Raw genomic sequence first — 24,960 nt, 5'->3', positions numbered from 1 at the left:
GAGCGCTGTGAATTGTGTAAAACTGATGAATCACAGACCTGTACCCCTGAAACAAATAATGCATTTTATGTTAATTTTTAAAAATTCCTAAAATGTACATTTAAGGAACAAGACAAGAAATAAAGGGATCACTGAGTTGTGATCTATAGTTGAAGTATGCAGTGTCACCCATTCTGGGAGGAGAAGGGACCTCAGAGAACCCGCTCTGTAGGAGAGGAGGCTGGTCTAAGAGGCTGCTGCTTGTCCAGCATCTTGCCGTTGGCCGTGACCGAGTGAGCACCGGACTGGGATCCTGAGTGTTGTCCTATAAGCTTTGCCTTCTGGCAGGCATCCTCTTGGGCAGGCTCTATGGATCCCTCTCAGATTAATGTCTGTGCTGGACCGACCCAGTGCACGTACCTCTGGGAGAGCCACACCTCTGCCACATGCTGGGGGTCCATCCTGCTGCTCGGTCAGGTCACCACGGTGTCTTCCGTGGTCGGGGACACAACTTCCAGCCCACTGCACCCAGAATGGCTCACGCTGCAGGAACAAACAGAAGGACCGATGTGGAGGAGAAGCACCCCTAGACTCATGGCTGGCCCTTCTGGGCCCCCTTGGTTACCCGTCCCTGTTCCTTGGGCAGCTCTAGGCCAGGAATGCCCAGACCCCTGGCAGGCTGGCCACAAGCCCAGGGTGGATGGTCCTCTCCCTCCGGAGCCCCGCTGTGGCTCTCCTGGTCCTCCTGTGGTCCCTCTCACTCTTTTCCCAATTTCTTCCAGGTCTCCCAGCTGACACCCTGCAAGGCCACCGGGATCGCTTCATGGAGCAATTCACCAAGTAAGTGGCTTAAGTGAGAGAAACGAATGCTATAAACTTGATTAGTCCACACAAGAGCACTTGCTTTAAAATGATTGAGGAATGAGGGTATCGGCAGAGTAAAGCAGTAGAGTGGAGGAGAATGACGATGGCAGCAAATGTATCTCTGGCTGGCGAAGCTGTCAGTTCTCTAGTAAAATCCACACAAGCATGTCGAAGAAGGTGATTTCATCCATTCATTCATCACCTGCTGTATGCCCCGGGCTTCACCTCTCTCTTCTCCCTATGTTCTCGTACCACATATGGTCCATGTGCGTGAAACGCAACACCCAGATCTGGAACTCTAGCTGACTGAGCCTTGCCTCTGAATTGGGTCTCACGCACCCAATTATCTGTCTTACATCTCAAACTGAGCTCTAGGTTTTCCTCCGCAAACTTTTTCTCCCAGGGTGCCTGGGTGGCACAGTTGATTGAGCGTCCAACTCGGTGTCGGCTTGGGTCGTGATGGCGGGGTCGTGGGATCGAGCCCCTCCTTGGGCTCCATGCTCAGCGGGGAGTCTGGGCTTGAGATTCTCTCTCCCTCTCCCACTCAAGCTCTTTCTCTCTAAAAATAAGTGAATCAACGACAACAACAACAACAAACCCAATTTTTCCTTCCCGGCCTTTTCTATCTCAGGAAATGCTACCACATCCATTTAGACCAGAGATCTGGAACTCACCCTTGTCCTCCTCCGCCACGCCCGCTCCAGTGGCAGATGCTCTGCACACCTATCTTGGCTCTGATGGTAGCTGCCATCTCTCGGGCTACCATCGTTTTGTGCCAGGACCGTCCAATATGGCGGATGCCCTGGGCTTCCACTCTTGCCCCCTGAAGTCCTGTCCCCCCACCTCAGCAGTTAGAACAACCTCATAAAGACGTCATTCCCTTGCTCAGAGCCTTTCAGGGGCTTCTGATTACACTGAAAATAAAAATCCAAGCTCTTCTCCATGGTCTCCAAGGCCCTGCTTGCCATCTTTGACCTTGTCTTTATTGTGTTTAGGGCTTATGGTGTTTCCACCACGTGGGGTCCGTTTCCAGTTCCTGGAACGTTCCGAGCTCATTTCTCCATCAAGGCCTTAGTGCTCGCTATTCCCTCTCTTTGGGAGGCTCTTCTCCCAGCCTGGCCGGCTCTGGGTCATGTTTGGTCACCTCCTCACAAAAGCATCTCTGGCCTTAAATCTTAAATCTCTTTTTTAAGTCGGGTCTTCTTCATCTGCTGTTCCTCCAGCTCCACCTCCACCCCACCCCCCCATATTCTTCAGCCCAGCACCTAATTTATGTCTTTCATGGTTCTTAGCACAGCTTTATTTCTGCCTGACTCTCCATTATTACATGCCTAGCCCCTGATATGTAGCAGCCAATTACGCATAAATATTTGGATAAATTACTAAGCTAGTAAGCCAGCTGTCTTGTCTAGAAGAGGAAGAGCTTGTCTGACTGAGGGGTAAATTATTCTGTGCATTTGGGGAAGAGGATCGCTGGCAAGGGGAGACGTACAGTTCATCATTGGTTACGTGTGCCCCAGCAAGAGGGGGAGGGATGGCGTGAGAGAGAACCCAGGTGCCGAGAAGGGCGCTGGGGCTCAGCACGCTCTCTTTGACCCTCTTGTTTTGCCTGTTAGTTTCTTTGGCCCTGACAACAGAGAAAAAGCATAGCTGCCAAACCCCAAGCTCAGACTTCTCTTGCTGGTTCCCCGGGCAGCAGTCAGAGGCCAAGTTCAGGGTTGTGCTAACCTCCCGGTTTCCTTATTCCATTTGAAAAGCCTTATATGTTTATTCTATAATAGATGACTTATTAAATCCTAGGAGACAGGCCCTGGGGCTGATTTCCTGGAATGGTAAATTCCAGTAGCTTATGAAAGCAAAGCGGCCTATTACTGTTGGCCCCAGCCCAGAAAGAGGGGGATGTGTGGTCAGGTGATTTTATTTCCTTTCATTTTTTTCTAGCTTATAAAAACCTCTCCCGTGAGCAGCTACCTCCCTTTCTCGTCTGCACAGACCCGGCAGCTCCCTGAGGCCTCGGTGTCCCCGAATTCGGGGAAAGCACCAATGACCTCACAGGGGCAACCCCAACCTTGGGGTCAGAAGGGCTGGCCGGAGACCCCAGGGGTTTAGTGTATTGGGCTGAGCTGGAGGAGACTGCGTGTTGCAGGGAGAGGGCACGGAGACCCACGATCCTCTTTCCTCTCAGGAAATCTGTCTGATGCTCTCTGCTTCCTCAGCTTTCCATGTTTTGATTCAAAATGGAGACGCGAAGATGAGAAAAAAGATTGGTGTCTTCATTCCCATACCCATCCAAGATTGGGACACAGTATAAACAGGCTGCTTTTCTCCAGTCAAGTCTTGATGAGTTAGTTCCTCTGTGCGCGGTACCGTGGCAGGCCCGGCTCAGCAGGGCCCAGTCTCCGCCCTCTAGATGCTTCTAGGCCAACTGGGGAGATAACACAGAGCTCCAAAACAAAGGGATCTCCCTTAGTAATGACGTTTCCTTCCCCATGCCTGTGGTTAGGTTACGTATCCTCAGAGAGAGTACATTTATTTTCATGTTATTCTAAGCCACATGTTCCTGGGAAGAGATCTGCCAGGCAACAGCATAAATTCCACCGCGATGCAGAAATTTGTTTTGGGGTGACCCACTCTTCCAGAGGACTCTGTCCTTTGAATCTCTCTTTCCTTACCACCACATAAGTGAGGACAGACTCCAGATAACCTCCCCTTGCAGCGTCATAATCGAATCCCAGTGCCATGGAGGTCATTTCCTTGATAGCCCGCGCCTCTGGGCTGGGCGGGCGGCAGGACAGCTGGGGGGCTGCACTGTCCCCGACCCAGGGCCGGGGAGGTGCCCAGCACCTCTCAGGCCCTTCTCCACCCCCAGGTTGAAAGATCTGTTCTACCGCTCCAGCAACCTCCAGTACTTCAAGCGGCTCATTCAGATCCCTCAGCTGCCAGAGGTACGTGCGCCCAGCCCTGCCATGGGAGCCACCAGGTCCTTGGTGCTCTCAGATCCCAGAGACGGGCAGGCCTGGTGGGTGACACGGTTTGGGGGGGTGTCTTCCCTCCTCAGAACCCACCCAACTTCCTGCGGGCCTCTGCGCTGTCAGAACACATCAGCCCTGTTGTGGTCATCCCGGCAGAGGCCTCGTCCCCGGACAGCGAGCCCGTCTTGGAGAAGGATGACCTTGTGGACATGGATGCCTCCCAGCAGGTGAGGAGCACCTCCACTGGAACCCAAGGGTTAGGGTCAGGGTGACAGCAGGGGGCGAGCCCCGCGCGCGGCCCTTCGCGCTGCCCCATAGGGGCAGGGGAGAGGCTCTGACCAAGAAGACCCTTTGGCCGTCGCCAAGCTGGACCGACTTCTAACCCAAGCGCTAAGCTAGACTGAGGCCCCTGCCCTGCGGTCTCTAGGAGGGACCACAGATGGACTTGAACCCAGTTAAGAAAGGATCCCTTTTTTTTTTTTTTTTTTTTTTTTTTTAACGTCTCACCCCTCTGACCCCCGGACAGAAGTCTCTGGATCTCTAACTTTGTCCTCGCTCCTTTTTGGTCACCACAGAATTTATTCGACAACAAGTTTGATGACATCTTTGGCAGCTCGTTCAGCAGCGACCCCTTCAATTTCAACAGTCAGAACGGCGTGAACAAGGATGAGAAGTGAGTCCAGGCTGGGAGCGGGCAGGTGGTGCAGAAGCTACGTGAAGCAGGGGTCTGGCTGGCCACCCCCAACCGGGGCGGGATGCTCAGTGACACTTGGGCCCCTCGGAGAAGTGACTCAACCCTCAAATATCGGCCCCTGGAATCCCAGAGGGGGATCAGATGAGGTTGAAATAACCCATGGGTGTTAGATTCGGATCCAGTGACATGGAGGGTCTTAACATATAATGTATGGAATTTCAGAGAACTTTCCCAAATTAACACCAGCTTTTAACTTCCTCCCCTGCTCGCCCAGCTCGCATTTAGAAGGAAAGGGATGGAAGCACAGGGGAAGCAAACTTGTTCTCTTTCTGCTCCCAGGGATCACTTAATTGGTCAACTATACAGAGAAGTCAGTGAGCTGAAGGCACAGCTGGAGAACATGAAGACTGAGGTATGAGTCGGGCTCTGATCCAGTTCTGGGCTTCGCCGTGGCATGTTCATATTAAATTTGCTTCGCAGAGACACTTGTTGGACCACATTTTAAGGAGGATGGCTGAGGGGGGGGGGGGCGCTCATTAGTAGAAACTCCAAAGCCAGAAGGCCCTGGTCCTTCCGTGGTCTTAGTGGTGCTGCATTTCTGTCATTCCTACCTTGAGAATGACTTCTGAGCCAAGCCCTGTCTCCCTTTGGTTCTTGGAGTTAACCATGACCGCTGGCTGGCTGTGAAGCCAATAATGAGGAAGACCTGTTGTCCCGTGGCGATTGGAAGGTCTGATTTGTAACTCTCATGGCTGTTTGCAGGGTCTGGGGCGGTAAATAGGACTGCCCCCCAGGCCCATGGCTGGTCGGGCTTCACTCACGGGGGCAGGCAAACATCCCCTCCTCCCTCGTGCCCGCTCGTCCAGGACTGCTCCCAGGCCACTCCAACGAGACCAGAGTCCTCCGTCAGCAGTCACACCGTTGTCGGCCAGTGGCTTATAATGACCAGAAGCCTCAACTCTCATGAGGCCCTGGGTTGGGGGTGGTTGTTAGGCAAACATGGGTATTCATTGGATCGGTGCTGGAAACCCGGGAGGACCCGCTTTTTCTGCGCAGCGCAGCCCCGCGGCCCAGCGCTGGGGCTCATTGGCTGAGCCCGTCCCACAGAGCCAGCGGGCCGTGCTGCAGCTGAAGGGCCGGGTCAGCGAGCTGGAGGCTGAGCTTGCGGAGCAGCGACATCTGCGGCAGCAGGCGGCTGATGACAGCGAGTTCCTCCGGGCCGAGCTGGACGAGCTCAAGAAGAAGCGCGAAGACACGGAGAAGGCCCAGCGGAGCCTGACCGAGATAGAAAGTGAGTCCGTTAGGCTGGGGCTGAAGGCGGGGCCCGCAGAGTCAAACAAGGCTCAGGGGGAATGATGGGGCTGGGTGGCAGAGCCCCAGCCGTGCTTCTGTCCAGAAGAGCCACCAGGAAGGACCTTCGTGTCGCCAGTCCGAGGGGTGGGTGGGAGCCCAGCCAGTAGAAAGCCCCGCGGACTCAGAATGCGGGGACGGCAACCAGGAGGTGACAGTGGGGTGTCTGCCTGGGGGACAGGGTGTCCAAAGGAGAGATAGCCTAAAGCCAGAAACACCAGTGAAGCCAATGCCACATGTATGCATGCCCAGGAGGCACGAGTCAGTGCGGTGATCTGAATCTGGTGGATTGTTTTTCTAAAGACAACTGCCCAGAGGAGTTTATTTCAGTAGGATTTTTGAGGGCGAAGAAGGTGCTTGCATTTGTGAAAAGAAAGAAGGCTGTTCTAGGGATTCTGACTTATGGAAGGAAGGCACAGGGTCCCAGCAGGGGTAGACTGCTCACCTTGGCTCTTGACAATACAGGGAGAGCCCAAGCCAATGAACAGCGGTACAGCAAGCTGAAGGAAAAGTACAGTGAGCTGGTGCAGAGCCACGCTGACCTGCTGCGGAAGGTAGGACCCTGCACCGTGCGCCATCCCCACAACGCAGGGGACACCGCCGCTCCATTGTCCCCACCAGTTCTGAGTGCGTCACCATCATTTCATGAAAACCACTGCTTTTCAGGCTCGCTGGCCTTCCATGTCTTGACTTTTGATGTCAGCCCTGATTGGATTATCCCCCGTCTTTATTATTCTTTTATTTTATTTATTCATTTATTTTTAGGGAGATATCGAGCGGGGTCGGGGGGATGGGTCAGAGGGAGAGAGAAAATCCCAAGCAGGCTCCACGCCCAGCGCAGAGCCTGACGTAAGGCTCAATCTCATGACCCCGAGATCATGACCTGAGCCAAAATCAAGACTCGGATGCTTAACCGACTGAGCCACTCAGTTGCCCCTGTTCTTTTAAATTCTTGAGCGTCGAGTATCTGAAGATGACATCTCTATTCTGGCTTCTCTCTGGGTAGAAAAGTGATTTCTGTGTCCAGCTGTCTGAATATCGTCAGTCATTCTAGAAGGAGATGTTGTCCCCAAGCTGTTAAGCCTGAGATAAGCCAGTTCAAGACACTGTTCTTCCCCTACAGAATGCAGAGGTGACCAAACAGGTGTCCATGGCCAGGCAAGCCCAGGCGGATTTGGAACGAGAGAAAAAAGAGCTGGAGGACTCCTTCCAGCGAATAAGTGACCAGGCTCAGCGGAAGGTGAGGGGAAAGGAAAAGTGCAGGGGGAATGAGGGAGGGGTTCTGCCTGAGCTGGAGGCGGGTGGAAAGACCTTGTCTTTTGCTGCAACAGGCAGCCCCGTGGGTTAGAGCCCTGTGAGCACGCTACAAGAGGTGTGAGCACGGGACCGGGTGACTGACGCGCAAGGGGTTAGAGGCGTGGCGTGATAAAGGGGCTTCGGCTGAGTAGGTGCATCAGCAAAGGCTTGCCAAGGGCGAGTCTGGGACGGTTGAGGGAAATAAAAGCACCCGGATATCAGAGAGAGACATGACCATTTATGAGGACTTGTGGTCTGGAGAACACCCATGAGTTGGGGTGGGATTGGCAGGCAGGTCCTGTGGCAGTAAGACGTGTCAGATAGAGAAAATTGAATGCCTTACACTTAACAGTCATGCTTTTCTGTGACTCAGAGTAGGAAATATGGTCTATTTAATGGAAGTAAAAGTTTCACAAAGCAATATTCATCCTTACTCTGTGGATGCATTTGGATTTTTTTTGCTCTGTTTATTTCATTTTTTATTTTTTATTTTTTATTTTTTTAAAGATTTAATTTTACAGCGGTTGGGGGAGGGGCAAAGGGAAGGAGAGGGTTAAGCAAACTCCGCGCTGAGCACGGAGCCCGATGCAGGGCTCGATCTCACAACCCTGAGGTCACAACTTGGGCTGAAACCAAGAGTCGGATGCTCAACCAACTTGGCACCACCCAGGCGCCCCTGTTTATTTCGTTTTTTTTTTTTTTAATGTTAGCTGTGAATTCTAATGGGTTGCAACCTGCTCTTTGAACAATAGCACTTATGAAAGGAATCAAAAAAAGAGTTGTTTCAAGATGGTTAGATTCAGCATCATACCAGGTGTTGAGATGTCCGAATTAAAGACCAGTTCTGCATCAGTTATACTTCAATTTAAAAAATAAAAAAACACTTTCTAGCTATAAGAAAAAAGATTTAGTTCTACTATTATCAGTACTATAAGCTGAAGCATGATATTTAGGAAATGTCCCTAAAAATTCTCCCTTCGACTTCCGCGCTTAACCAGAAGAAAACTTTCTGGAACACTCTGGGCTATCACCTCCTTCCACCCACTTTTTTTTTTTTTTTAAGAGATTTTTATTTTTTTATTTTATTTTATTTTTAAATTTTATTTATTTATTTGAGAGAGAGAATGAGAGAGAGAGTACACGAGACGGGGGGAAGGTCAGAGGGAGAAGCAGACTCCCCGCCGAGCAAGGAGCCCGATGCGGGACTCGATCCCGGGACTCCAGGATCATGACCTGAGCCGAAGGCAGTCGCTTAACCAACTGAGCCACCCAGGTGCCCTCCTCCCACCCACTTTTTGTTGGGTTCATCCAAACTTGCATACAAGAGAGTACACAAATCTCCCATTGATAACTTAGGGGCTTTTTTCTTTAAGATTTTATTTTTAAATAATCTCTACAGCCAACATGGGGCTGGAACTCGTGACCCCGAGATCAAGAGTTACATGCTGACTGAGCCAGCCAGGCGCCCCAGTAGCTTGGGGGTTTTTATATGTGTTTATCCCTTGCAACCACCACCCAGGTCAGAGTGCTCCTGTTTTTCGTCTCTTTCAGACTCAAGAACAGACGGAAGTACTAGAGAGCTTGAAGCAAGAACTTGCCACCAGCAAACAGGAACTCCAGATTGTCCAAGGCAGCCTGGAAACTTCTGCCCAGGTGAGCATCACCTCCCTTCTGCATTTTTTCCCCGTCTGGCTTTGGGACTGCTGTCACCCAGCGTCCAGCCCCACACAGCAGCTGACCAAGCTGGTCCCATCCGTGCTCAGTGTGTGCTTGGGGGAACAAAGGTGGCGCCTCCTGTTCTGTGTGGCCTTCTGGTGGGTCTGGACTCCTGGGAAGTGGACCGTTTAAATCTCCCTCTTTAACTCGGCCGACATTGCAGTCAGAGGCCAAGTGGGCCGGCCAGATCGCTGAGCTAGAGAAGGAGCGGAGCAGCTTGGCGCATGCCGTGGCTCGTCGGGAGGAAGAATTATCCGCTCTTCAGGAACAGCTCGAACACACCCAGCGGGAACTGTCCAGCGCAAAGGCAAGTAACGGATGTCCGCCTCATTAGCAGTAGCTTGAGTTAAGATGCCAGGACTCCCCACTGTGTCAAGGTGGATGCTGCTCGAAGGCTCCTGATGGGGTCTATGTCCAATCCTCACCTCCCTGGACCATTTCTAGGAATCAGTGTGCCAGCTCGCCAAAGACCAACGGAAAATGCTGCTGGCGGAGTCAAGGAAGGCTGCGGAGCAGGTGGTCCAGGAGGCCCTGCGGCAGCTCGAGGAGCCCACTCTGATCAGCTGTGCTGGCTCTGCAGGTACCCTCCCCCCTGCCTGCCTGCACGTGCAAATTCAGTGGTCAGTGGTGACGTTGAATCCCATGTGACACTGAGCTCACGGGTCCTCCGCCTGCTGCAAGTCAGAGTCACATGGCGATGCCCAGGCCCCACCCTAAGATCAGTTCAGCCGGAAGCTCTGCAGCCCAGAGCCCGGGCGGTAGAACTTTCTAAAGCACCCAGGTGTGATACCACTGCTCAAGTCCAAGCACGAGGGGGAGGAGGAGCAGACGGCCCTGTGTGTCTCTGGACAGAAGAATGTGGCCTGAATGAAGAGATGGTTGCTTAGAAGCTTCAGGCCCACACGGAGGGCAGGAACACTGAGAATACCCGTGCAGTCCCAGGCATGAACAAGGCCCACTCTGCATGTTCCAGAGTCCTAAGGGCATGCAGGTGGGGCAGCGGTCGGAGCCAGAGAAGCCCTGTGGATGAGAGGAGGGGCCTCAGAGGTGGCAGAGCACCCAGGCCCAGGGCACTGGTAAAGTCCTGGGTGTAGCTACCAGAGGGCCCACTGAGGACAAGGCAGATGGCAGGAAACAACCGAGAGTTGACTTTGATTATCAAATAGTAATGTCTACGGGGCACCTGGGTGGCTCAATCGGTTGAGCGTCCGACTCTTGATTTCGGCTCAGGTCATGATCTCAGGGTCCTGAGATTGAACCCCATGTCAGGCTCCGTGCTCAGCAGGGAGTCTGCTTGAGGGTTTCTCTTGCCCCACTTCCTCTGCCCCTCCCCCTGCTTGCACACGTGCACACTCTCTCCCTCAAATAATCTTTGGGGGCAAAAAAAAAAAAAAGAAATGTCTCCATTTGGTGACGTCTACAGCAAGGGCTGTTCTATCTTATTCAGCAGGGAACCCATCTGTAAGGAGGAAGGAGCACACTGAGTTCCCAGTTTACTGAGGGAATGCCAGGAAGTGGGGCAGCCGTGGGCAGATTCTGAGGAGAGACTTTATGAGCTGGGCTTTGAAGGAAAAGGACAGACAGGGGCCGCTGGAGGGGAAGAAGCGGGGGGTTAAATAACACAAACAGCTGATGTTACCAAGTGTGCACCGTGTGCCAACCACCGTTCCAAGTGCTCCACACGCCTCGGGCCCAGTGAATCGTCACTATGGTGCCGTGAGGTGGTCCTGTTGCTCTGTTTTCACATGAGGAAGCAGGTGTGCATGGCCTGCGATCGTAGCCACTAGTGATGGAGCCAGGAGCCACCCCTATGCAGTGACATGAGGCCCCCATACTTTAACTCCTGTGTGACAATCTTCGCGGACCTGTGCCCAGAGGCACAGAGTGGGAATGGCTGTTTTGTGTTGTGTGCACAGCATGAGCACAGATTAGCCTGACGGAGCCAAGGGTTTGGGCTCAAGACTAATGAGAGTCCGAGGTCCTTGAAAGACATAGCAGGAAGGCCTGGCTTTATTTGGGCAGGCAGTCCTGAGAAGGGAGAGGCTCACTCTAGGCTGCTGATGTGGTTGCCCTGGCTCTCGGCTAAGGGACCAGATGGGCCCAGAAGCACAGCTTTTGAGGTTGCAGTGAGAGGGTCCTGCACAAGCGCAGTGAATCCTCTTGCCTCCACCCTCCCATCTTAGGGCGGCTCCTGCAGGGCTGAGGCCACTCACGAGGTAGGCGCATCCGTCACGTGCCTTACCCTCAAGGGGAGCAAGCGAGTCTGACAACTCCGCCTCTGACTTTGCCCTGTCTCCCTCCACCACAGATCACCTTCTCTCCAAGGTCAAGTCTGTTTCCAGCTGCCTCGAGCAACTGGAAAAAAGCTGGAGCTGCTATCTGGCCCGCCCAGAAGGTAAGAAAGGTACAGGATAGGGTCTGTCCCTGAGTGACGGCTGGACCGAGTTCAGAAATGCTTGCGTATGGAAGTAGCAACAGGTTCCTCTGCACCAAGAAAGGGTGTATATAACTTGCAAAGCAGGGAAGGAGGTAGGGAGGTAACCCTACCCCTCAACGGCCCTGAGCAACCCCCTTTAAACTCCTGGCAGATATCAGTGGGCTCCTCCACTCGGTCACCCTCCTTGCCCACTTGACCAGTGACACCATGGCTTACGTGAGCACCACCTGCCTTCGAGCCCCGCCGGAACCTGCCGACTGTGAGTACCGGGGCTGGGGGCCCGGGCTGGAAAGCAGGGAGAGCAGAGGGCCTTCAAAAGTCTTGGTTGTCCTGCATCTCCAGCGCTGACTGAGGCCTGCAAGCAGTTTGGCAAGGAAACCCTCCTCTACCTGGCTTTCCTGGAGGAGGAAGGAATGCAGGAGAATGACGGCACGGCCGTGAAGAGCTGCCTCAACAGGATCTCTGCCATTGCCGAGGTAGGAGCCGTGTTGCTACAGGGGACAGTTATAGAGGTTCTTGGGGGTGAGTGCCGGTGATCTGCCAGGGACTCAGTGATGTCCTAAGCCCGAGCCCGTTCTTTCTGCGCTTTCCATTTGACTCAAGAAAGTGAGAGTTGGCGCTGAAAAATCTGACCCTGAACGACTTTCCGGTTATATCTCATGCGTTGGCTGTGCATTGAGAACCTACTGTGTGTTCGTCACTGTGCTAAGCAGTATCAAAGAAGAATAAGCATAGTTTCCCTGTTTTCCGGGATTTGTATCTGGTTGAACAGGTTAACACCTAACATGGCGATAACAGCATATTTATTGATTTAATAAAGATGCAGTGAGTATGTTGTACATAGTGGGGAATGTATTAGATGTACAGAGACAAATAAGACATGGTCTCTATGGGAAAGGAAAATAAGGAAATCACCCATTTCTATACAGTAGGATGAGAGCGGTAATCAGCTCTATTTTAAGAGTTCAGTACAAGGCATTTACTTGATTCCAAAAATGGGTCATAATATTAAGTCCAGGGAATGAAGAGATCAGGGCCAGAGTTCAGATTTTCATCATCCCTCATCTGAACTCTTATAACAGCCTTCTGATTAGTTTTTCTGCCTCTGGCCTCTTTTTCCTCAAATCTCTTCCAAAAACAGAGATCTGATTGTGATTCCTCAGTTGATAACAAAAATCAAATTATGTAATGTGATACTCAAGGACTGTCACAGTCTGGCCCTTATTCACCTTCCTGGGTCCCTCCCACCCCCCGCCTGCACCTTGCAGTGTTGGTGGCTAGCGCTGCAGTGTACCTGCCTACCTGTCTCTTTCCCCTATGAGTCCTTAAAGATAGAGCGCGTACCATCTTCACGTCGTCCCCTTGGTCCCTGGCATGCTGTCTGCCAGGTGGCTAACACCCAGCGAATGTTTATTTAATGGAATATACATATGGAGAAAGCAAAGCAGTTAAAAAGATCAGATGGATAGGGAGGTTCATAGTGGGGAGAAGTGAGCAACGAGGTAGGGAAGTGTGACTGTCTGGATGAAGGAAAGCTATGGATAATGGTGAATTGCTGGCCTTTCTTTCAATAGAATGACGTGATCCCAGTGGTATTTTAGTGTTATTAAATTGCTGATGGCGGCCTAGGCAGACTTACCACAGTCTGCCTTTTGCTGGAGATAGAGCACCTTCTCCAGGGCAATGCAGAACTGCTTCCCAGTACGCACATGTGTAGGACACCATTAGGTGAGGAAATAGGAATCAAATTAATTTTATTTTTTTTAAAGATTTTATTTATTTATTTATTTGACAGAGAGAGACACAGCGAGAGAGGGAACACAAGCAGGGGGAGTGGGAGAGAGAGAAGCAGGCTCTCCGCTGAGCAGGGAGCCCAATGCGGGGCTCGATCCCAGGACCCTGGGATCGTGACCTGAGCTGAAGGCAGACTCTTAATGACTGATTCACCCAGGCACCCCAAGAATCAAATTAATTTTAAAAAGCAAAGTGTGAGAGGAAGATCCTGGGCAGGTTTCCTTTCTGGCAGTAGGACTGACCAGATGTTTAGAACTCTTCCTAGGACAGGATGTGGAATATGCTAAATAAAATTTGGGGGGGAAATGTTAATTGAGTCTGAACTGGCGGAAAACTAAGGAAATTCTCAGAATCAGAAACCAAAAGGATGCAGGAGCCAGTGTTTGTTCATCTCTTGGCCTAGAGCTTGGATTTTAGTGGGCCACATATACAGGGGAGAGTAAGAAACAAAACCTAGGCCCAAGTAGGGTCAAAGTTTGGAATGCAGAGACTTCCTCCCCAAAACAGAACTTCAAAAGATCACACCCCAAGTGAACGGGAGAAAAGCCTACTCTACTGGAGAGATCTGGTCTCAACCTTGGTTGTAGTGGGGGAAAGGAGGCAACACGGCTGCCTAGGGAATTTCTAAGTACAAGCCACCTATCTGTGGCTTCTGGGTCCAAATCTACTACCTCTGTGGCCTGAAAAAAAAACCCAAACAGAAAATTAAAGTAATCAGGTCATTAGGGCCCCAGGTACCTGGCAGAGGCAGATCCAAATGGTCTCTGAAGAGGTATACTTTGACTCTAAACCCCAAGGAACTTTCACAGATAAAGTCCCAAGGCACACACATTCACCATAAATGTGTCCAATACGTTAAAGAACTTTTTAAAAGCTATTAAAAAGTGTGGCAAGGGAATAAGATACTTTCAAAAGTAACCAGATATATTTGAAAAACCACCACCAAACTTCTAGAAATGGAAAATATAATCATTGAAAGTCATAACTTAGTTTAGAGATCCAACAGCAAGTTAAAACAGAGCTGAAGAAAGAATCAGTGAACTGGATGATAGAACTGAGGGAATTACCATAGAATGTGGCACAGATTTTAGAAGCTGGAGTGTAGAAATTATACGTAGAATGTTTAATCAGGGTTCCAGGTGAAGATAATAGAAAAACTATGTCCTTTTCCCCCTAAGTAACATTTTTAGTTCTATGTGTTACAGACTTCCTTCTACACCGTGCTTTTTCCAGCATTCTGTATGTGAGGTTCATCCACGCAGATATGTTCACTTTCACTGCTTTGTAGTAGTCCGTCGTGTGACTGTAGCTCAAGTTATACATCTATTATGTATCTGTTTATATTTATTTACATATTTGTTATATAGCTATATATCTATTGTTGATGGACGTTTGGGTTCTTTCCAGTTCGGGGCTGTCATGAATGTGCTACATGATCACTCTGGTACATATCTCCCGACGTAAGAGTTTCTCTAGGGTGTTTGCCTTGGGATAGAATTACCACATTATAGGACAATTCTCACACACGGACTGCTGAGTGAACAAGCAAGTCATAGGAAAATGCATACAGTAGGATTCCTTTTAAATAAAAATCAGGGGCACCTGGGTGGCTCAGTGGGTTAATTAGCATCCAACTCTTGGTTTCAGCTCAGGTCATGATCTCAGGGTCATGAGTTTGAGCCCCAAGTCAGGTTCCACACTCAGTGTGGAGTCTGCTTAAGACTCTCTATTAAATAAATAAAGCCTTTAAAAGAAATAAATAAAGATCAAAACATATGCAGTTAACATTATACTGTTTTAAGGATGCCTTCATAGGGAGTTTTTAAAAAAAGTAAGCATTCTCCTGAATTCTGTGTTTATCTTGAGGTGGGAAGCAGGGAGGGTGGAGCTGTAATTAGGGCAGAATACAAAGGAGATTTCAAAGGTACTGATAAGGTTTCTTAGGCTAGTCCTCAAGTTGGGTGGTAGATACGTGGGCCATTGTTCTTATTCTTTAAACCATTCATATCTGTTTTGTACTCTCGTAGGTATAACACATAATATTTTCACAATTCACAGGCTTTGCCATCAGCTCCAAGTTCAAATCCCTGCTCTCTGCCATTCATTAGCAGTGTGACTGGGGTCAAAACATTTGACCTCTCGGGGCCTTGGCTTCCCATGTGTAGAACAGGATTAGTAACTGCCTCATTTGATTGCTGTGGATGCAAAGTCCAATAAGAGGCAGAGTGTCTGGTTGGAAGGCATAACCGATATTTGAAGATGTTTTTAAAATACCTCCCAACTGGCGCCTGGGTGGTAGTCGGTGGAGCGTCCGACTCTTGGTTTCGGCTCAGGTCATGATCTCAGGGTCATGAGATCAAGCCCTGCATCAGGCTCGTGTCCAGCCGTGGAGTCTGCTTGAGATTCTCTCTCCCTCTCCCCCTGCCCCTCCCACTCTTGCTCTTTGTCTCTCTCAAATAAATAAATGAATCTTAAAATAAAATACCTCCCAAGCCACAAATACAATGTACCATGCAACTGTGAGGTCAGGGTCCAAGCAGCTGCAACTGAATGGCACTGTGGGCTTAGGCAGGGATGGCTTTCTAGAAGGAGGGGGGTGGAGTGTGAGGTTCTGGGGTTCACGCAGTAGCAAGTTCCAGACGAGGCCCGCACAGGAGGCCCCTCCGTGGGTTCCAGAAGTGTGTTACGTGGCAGGGCCCTTCTCCCTTGCTTTCTGCCACGGGAGAACAGAGAGGAGGAGGTCAAAGGGTCATCGCAGCCTTTGTGATGCTATTCCCAGGAGCTCCTGCCCAGAGGCCTGGACATCAAACAGGAGGAACTGGGGGACCTGGTGGACAAAGAGATGGCTGCCACGTCAGCGGCCATCAAAACTGCTACAGCCAGAATCGAGGTATGGAAGCGTCTGGCACGTCTCCTAAAGCGAGGCTCTTGCAGCTTCCCCGAGGTGACATTGCCCATTGGATGTCTCTGAATTGTTCATGAAGGCTACCGAGGCCCCTTATGAGCCCAACCAAAACCCAAACTCCCCAGGATCCCTGAGGGATAGAAAATGAGCAGCCCCTCACCTACTTTGGTGTCAGTAGTTCATCCTGCGTCATACTTCCAGGCTGACCACTTGCTAGTCGTGTCCCTTGGAATAGGTCGTTCCACGAACCTCACTAAGGTCCCGTTTCTGCATGATGGGCCAGTGGTAATAGTACTTGCCTCGGAGGGGTGTTGTAAGAGTTAAAGGAGATAATGCACATTTCTCTTAGCGGCAGGCACCCGTGAAATCAGCAGACATGATTGTCCCAGGGAAAAGCTGAGTGGGCGGCATTGGAAAGGTCCCATAGCACGCCTTTGGTGGAAGACTCAGGCTGCCTGCCTTGGGGCGAGTACCTGCTGCTGGGACCTGGGAGCTGCTGCCCCCCGTTGGCAGGGTGCCATAGCTCCCAGAATTCTGTGCACACGTCAGCCTGGGATGGACACTCACAGACGGTAGAGCCAGCCAGCTGGGGCCGCTTCCCACTGAAGAGATCGGAAGTCTTGATTCTTTTCCCGACTCACCAGGACATGGATGGGCCCTTCCGGATTTGGGTTTCTCAGCTGCCATAGGATGTTGGACACAAGGTGTCTCGGGATGCCAGTGAGCACTCAGTACCCACCATGTATTGAGAAACCCTGCTTCTTTTTCACAGGAGATGCTCAGCAAATCCCGAGCTGGAGACACAGGAGTCCAGTTGGAGGTGAACGAGAGGTCAGTCCGAGCCATGTGGGGCCACCTAAAGGTGATCAGATGAGTCTCTCCTGCAGTGGATTATACTAATTAGAACAGTAGCAGTCATGGGCAACGACTGAGTCTGTGTAGTTGTCGACAGTGGTGTTCTTGATGATAATATTGCAGTTGCATTTTAGGGGAAGAGAAACCCCGAGAATCATCACGTAACTGTCCCCAGTCAAGTCTCACTACTCACGTGCCTTTCCATGAAGGTGTATTCCCCCCACCTTTCCTATCCCAAGTTTGCCTGTATTTAGGCCTGAAAAAGAGAACAGACTCCTTCATTGTTCTTGATCTCTCTTCTGTGTCCCTCACTTTTTTTTTTTTCCTCCTAGGATCCTCGGTTCCTGTACAAGCCTAATGCAAGCGATTCAGGTCCTGATCGTGGCCTCGAAGGACCTCCAGAGAGAGATAGTGGAGAGTGGTCGGGTAAGCGTGGGTGAGGACCCCTGGACAGGTCATTCACAGACTCCCAGTTCACCGAGAGGCTATGTTCACTCAAGACGCTCATCCACGTTCAGCAAAATCCACGGATGCTGCCATCTTGTCCCGGGTGTGCATCTGAGGATGCAGCTGCTTCTCATGGCCTGGCACAGATGCCCATGGGAAGAAGCTGGGGTGCTCCCAGGTCCCCAGAGGGCAGTCAGCCTCAGCCTCCAGCTGCAGGGTCATTAACCCAGGCAACATCATTGGAACCTGCTCTGGAAACCCCGTGTGCTTTGCAAGCCTGGGCCCTCAGAGGAGGAAGGGAGAGCTTTTGAAAACTGGGCAAATCAGAAGGGCCGGCCTGGTTGCTGACCTTTCCTAGTGAGTGCGGCCATGTCTCCTTCCCGTGGCAGAGTCAGCTGATGGTTATTCACAGACAGACTCTGCCCCGGTCTCTGGTCGACGTGTTCACTGGGCTTTCTCCCTCCTCTGCTGGCGTGTTTCCTTCTTACACCCTGTGTGCAGCTGTAGCTTAGGGGACAGAGGCCCAGGGAGGGTTTCCGGACCTGAACACTATCCTTCAAAGAAGGCAGCCATATCTGCTTTAGTGGTGGTGCTTTTTATCAGTCCAAGAGGGGGTGTTTTCTATCCCCAAAATAGAGAGAGAGACCGAGCAAGGAGCACCTGTGGCTTCCAAGACTATCAGACACTTCCAAAGCATGAAAGCATTTTAAAACTCCAAGGAGAAATAATTTGCTTCAATTATTCACTGAGTACTCTTCTCTTTCGGCAAATCGTGGCAAGCGGTTAGACTCCTCTCAGATCACATTGTTCCTATGTGCACGTGAATAGATAGAGAGTCTTATATATACAACATGGAAATGTGATATAAGAGAAATGCTACGGGCTTTGGAGTCAGAAACGCCTAGGATTTACTTCCACTTACCTCCTGCATGAACCGGGGAAGAGTATCTTCGCTTTAAAAAAAAAAAAAAAAATAGAGTATCTTTGCTTTTCTGAGTCTTTGTTTGCTCATCTGTAAAATGGGGTGATAATGCTTACATCTTGGGGTTAGTGTGAGGTCCGTATGGGGGTAATAGACATAAAAGCAACTGGGGCATAGGCGGCCCTCGAGAAAAAGCTAGTTGTTATTACCTTTCACTTCCTCAGGGCACAGCATCGCCTAAAGAGTTTTATGCCAAGAATTCTCGATGGACGGAAGGACTCATCTCGGCCTCCAAAGCCGTGGGCTGGGGAGCCACTGTCATGGTGTAAGTGTCACTCCCAGGGCTCCTCAGCCCCACCCCCAGTTCCATCGACCCTTCCCAGACATCAGCTGAGGGCAAACAGTCTGCCCCTTGGAAATGAACTGTTGGTAGGGAAGTCAACAGGACTGAAAGTTGAAAAGAGAGCCTGGATCTCCTGGGGCTGCACAGGGCCGGGCCGGGCCGGCTGTGCTCTCTGGAGGCGGGATCGTAAGGGGTTGAGCTGTCCGTGACATAATTTGTCTTGTCCCTTTCTGACTACCAGGGATGCAGCCGATCTGGTGGTGCAAGGCAGAGGGAAATTTGAGGAACTGATGGTGTGTTCGCACGAAATCGCTGCTAGCACAGCCCAGCTTGTGGCTGCCTCTAAGGTAGGACCTGCACCAGACTCCCCAGGGCGCTGTAAGGTCCGCCGAGGCTGGAGACTACTGGGACCATGGAGCCTGCCCCAAGAACAGATGATTTATCCAGGGTCCAGGTAGATGAGGTCCCAAGTTAAAATTCTGCCTCTCAAGGGTCCCCTCCTCCCCTCCTCTGAGAGCCTTTCCTCCGCCCAGCTCGCCACACGGGCTCTCCTCTCGGCTCTCAGCGCTTTTGTGGCAAGTGGCCTTTGAGGGTCCCAGCCATGCCGACCTCTGATTAGCAATCTGGGTATTCAAGGAGCACTCAAATAAGGAATATGTCGGCGCCGTGAGCTGGTTCCGTGGCTTGGCTCTGAGGTTCCTGAAGAGTCTCCAGATGTGAACCATTGCCCCCAACTAATCGTAATACAAAGCTTGTTACCAAAATCTGTCTGTGAGTTTTATAGTACTCTGGGGAGCATCCGTATCCTTATTTATTGTTGTCCCAAATTAGTTTCCACAACGAGAACAGTTTATCACAAGAACTGATAAAGCTAGAGTCTGAGGCTACCAAGCAAATAAGCCAGGAGTAATTTTTCATATCAGAAATATGCCAGGAGTTGACCCTATAAGAGCATTCTTTAAAGACTTATTTAGGGGCGCCTGGGTGGCTCAGCTGGTTAAGCACCTGCCTTCGGCTCAGCTCATGACCCCAGGGTCCTGGGATCGAGCCCCACATCGGGCTCCCTGCTCCATGGGGAGCCTGCTTCTCCCTCTGCCTGCCACTCCCCCTGCTTGTGCTTTTGTCTCTCTCTCTCTCTCTCTGACAAATAAAATCTTTTTAAAAAAATTTCATGTATGTATTTGAGAGAGAGAGAGAGAGAGAGAGAGCACGCGCACATGCCCAAGTGGGAAATGGGCAGAGGGACAGGGAGAGAGAGAATCTTCAGCAGACTCCCCCCTAAGCACAGAGCCCAACAAGGGGCTCGATCTCACAATCCTGAGATCATGACCCGGGCCAAAAGCAAGGGTCCGACACTTCAACCGACGGAGCTGCAACAAGTGCCCCTTATAGGAAGCAATTTGTAAGAAGCCGACTAGTGACCACAGCGGATCCCGTATGTTTGTTAGGAACCATTGGACCAACTTCTTTGACTCTGTCCTTGCCGCCGTATGCTGTGTGAACCTAACTCTGCTTGGCCCTGGCAGGTGAAAGCTGATAAGGACAGCCCAAACCTGGCCCAGCTGCAGCAGGCCTCCCGGGGGGTGAACCAGGCCACCGCCACCGTTGTGGCCTCCACCATTTCGGGCAAATCCCAGATTGAGGAGACAGGTAGCCCCCCCGAAGCGCTGCTTTTCATATCCATCCTGTTCAGCTAGTGTCTATGTCCCCAGTTTCCCCCAATTCCATTTCCCCATTCTCTCTTGTTCATCTTTTCTACGTGCGTACTTACTTTCTCATAAGGGGGGACACCGCGTACGTGTGCTGTTTCTGTCACCATGGCAGCCGGCCTTAAGGTCAATTTTTCATGTAGCGATTGCTCTGGATTCAAAGACAGGACTCTCCGGGCCTGGTTGTCTCTGGGCTGGGGGGCGGGGGCCGGGGGGCGGGGGCCGGGGGGGGGGGACGTGCCCAATCCTCGTTACCCTCTCAGGGCACTTCCTTCCCATCTGTACATCAGTGACTTTCACACATGTTTTGGGGACTAGCAGAGCGAGCGTTTCAGCAGAGTGCTGGTACCGGCTACCTCTCAGGCGAGAGAGTCGGCCAGGGGTGTCACCTGACAAGACCTTCCCTCCGCCCTTGCAGACAATATGGACTTCTCCAGCATGACACTGACCCAGATCAAACGCCAGGAGATGGATTCCCAGGTAGGATCCCCGCTTCCGAGTCTGCTCCATCGGTTGCCGGTGACACCGATCCCAAGCATTATCCCCATGGAGAGAAGCCAGTAGGGGAGAGACTTGGGGAGGAAACAAACACAGATGGACCCGGTAGCCCAGGAGTGAATGTAAATGACACTGGAAGGGACAGTGGAGGTGGAGACAGTTGATGGGTTCAGTTCAGAATCTTAACTGTGGCTCACTGGTCTCGGACTGGTGTTCCTCTCACCGTTACCATCAGGGATCTCCTAGTGGACATCAACTAGTATTTAATGTCTTACCAGTGCTCGCCACGTTAAGTATAGTCACCGTCTGTCACCATGCCACGTCCTAACAATATTGTTGACTATATTCCCGATGTTGTACTTTTCATCCCCATGACTTACTCATCTGGGAATGTACCTCTTCATCCCCTTCACCTGTTTTACCCGTTCTTCCACCCCCTCCCCCTCCGGCCACCCCCAGTTCTCTGTATTTATGAGTCTGTTTCTGTTTGGTTTTGGGTTTTGGCAATTTTTTGAAAAATTCTGCTATGAATTCTTTGTGTATGACCTTGGTTTAAAAAAGAAAAATCGATTCGCTGAGAACCCATCAAAGGCAATGCCTTTTCTCCCGGTCCGTAAAGTTAAGGCATGTGGAGAAACAGGAATCAGTGGGATCCTGAAAAAAGATCTGACATCCTCGTTCTAGAATTCCTGGTCCCAGTCTTGGGGTGAAGTCCAGATTGAGAATGTGAAAGTCTCTATGTGGGTCACTTGGCATTTTTAGGAAAAATCACATCAGGTGCGAGTCCCCGCCATCTACACTGTCTTGCTTGCTGGGCTCATCCAGTCCCTCTTGAGTGCAGATTCCATCTATATGCTGATAAGTACCAGATTCTTCCCCCTGGCCTCTATCTTCTCCTTGAGCTCTGTGCTTGCCCAGCTGCCTACTTGATCTCTCCACTTGATGCCAAATACGTCTCCAACTTAATGGGTCCAAACCAGGGCTCCTGATTTCCCTCCCACCCACATCTGCCCCTCCCCTTGTTTTCTCCGCCTCAGTAACTGGAACCCCACACACCGGGGTGCTAAGACTTTGGAGTCATCCTTGGGTCCTCCCTTCCCCCTCTCCCTTCTACATCCAGTCCCCCAGCGGGGCCTGTCAACGCCAACTCTCCAAGCCTGAACCTTCCCCCTCTTTTCGCATCTTCCTAACCCCGCCTGAGCTACCACCGTTTCTCTCCTGAACTACTGCAAAGGCAGCTTAGCTGCAATGCGTGCGAGGACTTGTTTCCAAGTGGTCCCATGGTGGGGCCGGGTGGCGGGGCAGTTGGGGGCAGAGAATAGGAAAGAACATTGCTGAGACAGGTCCAGCCCTGGGTTGACAGTTGGTGGAACTCGGTGAAAGGTCCGTGATGGGGTTCGCCAGATCCTCTCCATCTTTCCGTATGGTTTTACATTTTCCACAATAAAAGATTTGAAAAGAAAAAAAAAAGGAACCGCCTAACCACTCTCGCCCCACCCCGTAGAGTTTGTTCAGGTTCTACAGATTTTTAAATGCATAAATGACAGCATGTCACATCTCTGCTTGAAATCTTCGAGTGGCGTCCCTTTCACACTTAAGAGTTAATATCCAAACTCCTGCCCCCCAACCCTGGGGCCCTGGATGAAATGATACTGGCCTGTTTCTCCATTTTCCTCTCGTGACCCTCTCGCCGTCTCACGCGTTGGCCACATGGGGCTCCTTTCTGTTCTTCCGATACCTCAAGCTCCCGCCTGCCTGAGTAGCGTTTGCTGATCACCCTTGGCCTTTATCACGTGACCCTGTGTCATTTTCATTACGTTCTGATCTGTTCTTGTTCGTGAGTTTGTGTTTCCCCCCCTGCAAAGTAAGCAGGGACCTTGTCTGTGCACCACCGTGTCTCCAGCACCTGCCGCAGAGCCCGGGGTACATGATGGGTGCTCAGCAAACATGTCTTGAATTAATACAATAATAACTAGTATTAGTACTAGTAAAATAACTAGAATTAATGAGGAGTAGGGGTAACCAGGAACCAGCCTTTTTCTTGGTAAGATTGTGCTTTTTCCTGTACGATGGTAACCCTAAGTCGTACCAGCCCCTCAGAGATAGGAGAACCATCTGAGCTGACTCTTGCCTGGATTTCCAGGAAAGCAGGATTGAAGCAGAAGGGGAACGGGATTGGAACACACCACACAGATAGGCTAGACGTCAGGGTTGCTTTCAGGTAGAGATTTCAGAGGAGCATGAGATGAGCCCTCTACCCACAGGGGCTATAAAGCATCACCTCCAGGAGAGGGTCCCAGTGAGGAAACGGAAGAGCCACTGGGGTAGACGAGTAAACAGGAGAGGAGATCAGCAGAGCAGGAGAGGGATTAAGTCAAAGTGAGACCGTTGTCAGATCGCCGCTCAAAAGAAAATTCCCCTCTTCCCACAGGTCAGGGTGCTGGAGCTGGAGAATGACCTGCAGAAGGAGCGTCAAAAACTGGGAGAACTTCGAAAAAAGCACTACGAGCTCGCTGGTGTTGCTGAGGGCTGGGAAGAAGGTGGGCCTCTCTGAGGGCCAGCGTGGGCGCCATGAGGGAAGGGTGCGTGGAGGGCCTTCCCCTCAGACATGACAGAATGAGGCACCCTCGGGTCACTGACTTCCCCCTTCTCAACTCACAGAGCGTTTTTCCTCTTCAGTTGTAAATAACGTTCAAGCCCCAAAACTGGCATAACTTGGGGTGAATTGAAGGCTTTTGTTGTCACCTCTCAAGACCTTAATGTTGACCAGTGGGCTCCTCACTCCCTCGCCACCATTCCCCTTCCAGGCCCAGTTAGCCTGGCGTGCATAGAGCTGAGTAGTGAACGAATGGATGGCGGTTAGTGGACTACAAGCCTCAGTGACTGACTAGAGTCAGCAGTGGGCAGCAATGGCCACACGAGAGAAAGGGTCAGGGGCTAGAAATGGGGTACAGTGAGGGGATGATGGTGGGCCCACCAGCCCAGAGAGGCATTATCACCCAGAGTCTGCTGCTTTCCCACGTGCCCAAAGCGGCCAACTTGATCATGACCGGGACTGCAAACTCTCATTGTCTTGACTGACTCTGGGAGCCAACCACAGGTGGATACCAGTCATTCCTGGGCGCGTAACTCAGGGAATAGATGGCTATGAGCGTGAGGTATTGGAGAGCCCAACATGGTGGCCGTTTTGTTGGTGAAATGAATGCATGCACACGTATAGTGCTCGGAAGCAAAAACTATCACTGTCTTTCAGGAACCGAAGCGTCTCCACCTGCACTGCACGAAGCGGACACCGGAAAAGAATAGAGCCACGCCGACACCCCACATGTCCGAGTGTAAATCTTGTGGCCCGTCTGTGTGTGTGTTATTCCCCAGCCACAGCCTAAGCCCCAGGGGAGTCCCGGTGGCCGCCACACCACTCCCGTTGTCCAGTGCCAGGGACCCCAGTCACTGCCTTCCGCAGAGGAGGGGGGGACCAGGGCCACCCCTCGCAGAGAGGAACTCCCTCCCCATCCTGCCTGCCATTGGACCCCCCCGACACTCGGCAACCTTGTCCGAGGGTGTCGCTGTTTCCAAGAGCCCTGGTGAGAGGCCACCTCACGCCTTTTCTTCTCTGTTTTCTCCTCAGCCTTTTCTGTTTCACCATCTGCACCAACTCATGAGCATCAGAGGGCTGGCGGGGCTCCAAGCCAGGACGCCGCCCTAAATCTGTGCCAACAGAATAGCAGGAGCGTCCTGGCCGAGCACGCCAAGGCAACTCTCCCCTCTCTTGGCAGTTCCATGGATTTCCCACTGCTTCTTATGGTGGTTGGTTGGGTTTTTGGGGTTTTTTGTTGTTGTTTTTGTTTTCTTCTTTCAGCGTTCCCTCATAGAGCCAACTCTCCCAAAGGGAGCACCCCTGGAGCTCTGAGCCATCGGGGGCCCCTAACCACAGCAGTTAACAGCAATGGTGCTGCTCAGGCTTCTCCTTGGTGCTCCACGCCAACCTCCATGCTGAGTGTCCCGCTGAGTGAGTCTGGGTCAGCCGAGGCCACTCCCCAGAGGCGGGCACCGCTGCTGGGCCCCACTCTCCTCCAAAGGCAGAAGCAGAGCGAGTGCCTTTCCTTCCTAAAGCGAGAGCCCAGCTGAAAGCCTCTGACCAGGGGTAAAGAATGCAGGAAAGGAGGGGTGCACACGACC

At 51.5% G+C, this 24,960-nt stretch overlaps 1 protein-coding gene across 2 annotated transcripts in view; it reads left to right on the top strand.

Moving 5' to 3' along the window:
• Positions 1-24,501, top strand: part of HIP1 (huntingtin interacting protein 1) — a 137,582-nt gene extending 113,081 nt beyond the window's left edge. For both annotated transcript variants that reach the window (XM_028109802.2, XM_028109803.2), the window contains exons 9-32: positions 762-819; positions 3,713-3,788; positions 3,902-4,042; positions 4,391-4,488; positions 4,849-4,921; positions 5,617-5,800; positions 6,325-6,413; positions 6,983-7,099; positions 8,707-8,808; positions 9,035-9,178; positions 9,316-9,451; positions 11,180-11,266; positions 11,460-11,567; positions 11,651-11,784; positions 15,882-15,992; positions 16,780-16,838; positions 17,195-17,288; positions 18,456-18,556; positions 18,816-18,921; positions 20,101-20,224; positions 20,702-20,763; positions 23,213-23,321; positions 24,035-24,116; positions 24,410-24,501. In XM_028109802.2, coding sequence (XP_027965603.2) covers positions 762-819; positions 3,713-3,788; positions 3,902-4,042; positions 4,391-4,488; positions 4,849-4,921; positions 5,617-5,800; positions 6,325-6,413; positions 6,983-7,099; positions 8,707-8,808; positions 9,035-9,178; positions 9,316-9,451; positions 11,180-11,266; positions 11,460-11,567; positions 11,651-11,784; positions 15,882-15,992; positions 16,780-16,838; positions 17,195-17,288; positions 18,456-18,556; positions 18,816-18,921; positions 20,101-20,224; positions 20,702-20,763; positions 23,213-23,321; positions 24,035-24,087 — 2,366 coding nt within the window. In that variant the 3' untranslated portion in view covers positions 24,088-24,116; positions 24,410-24,501. The remainder of the gene's footprint in view (positions 1-761; positions 820-3,712; positions 3,789-3,901; positions 4,043-4,390; positions 4,489-4,848; positions 4,922-5,616; positions 5,801-6,324; positions 6,414-6,982; positions 7,100-8,706; positions 8,809-9,034; positions 9,179-9,315; positions 9,452-11,179; positions 11,267-11,459; positions 11,568-11,650; positions 11,785-15,881; positions 15,993-16,779; positions 16,839-17,194; positions 17,289-18,455; positions 18,557-18,815; positions 18,922-20,100; positions 20,225-20,701; positions 20,764-23,212; positions 23,322-24,034; positions 24,117-24,409) is intronic.
• The last annotated feature ends 459 nt before the right edge of the window (positions 24,502-24,960 follow it).

The sequence above is a fragment of the Eumetopias jubatus genome, unplaced genomic scaffold (assembly GCF_037043125.1).
Source record: "Eumetopias jubatus isolate StellerSeaLion01/CBP00866 unplaced genomic scaffold, mEumJub1_p1.0 scaffold_12, whole genome shotgun sequence".
In the NCBI taxonomy this organism is placed as follows: domain Eukaryota; kingdom Metazoa; phylum Chordata; class Mammalia; order Carnivora; family Otariidae; genus Eumetopias; species Eumetopias jubatus.
Note: the sequence above shows the minus strand (reverse complement) of the source record. Positions and strands in the feature narration are given on the sequence as shown.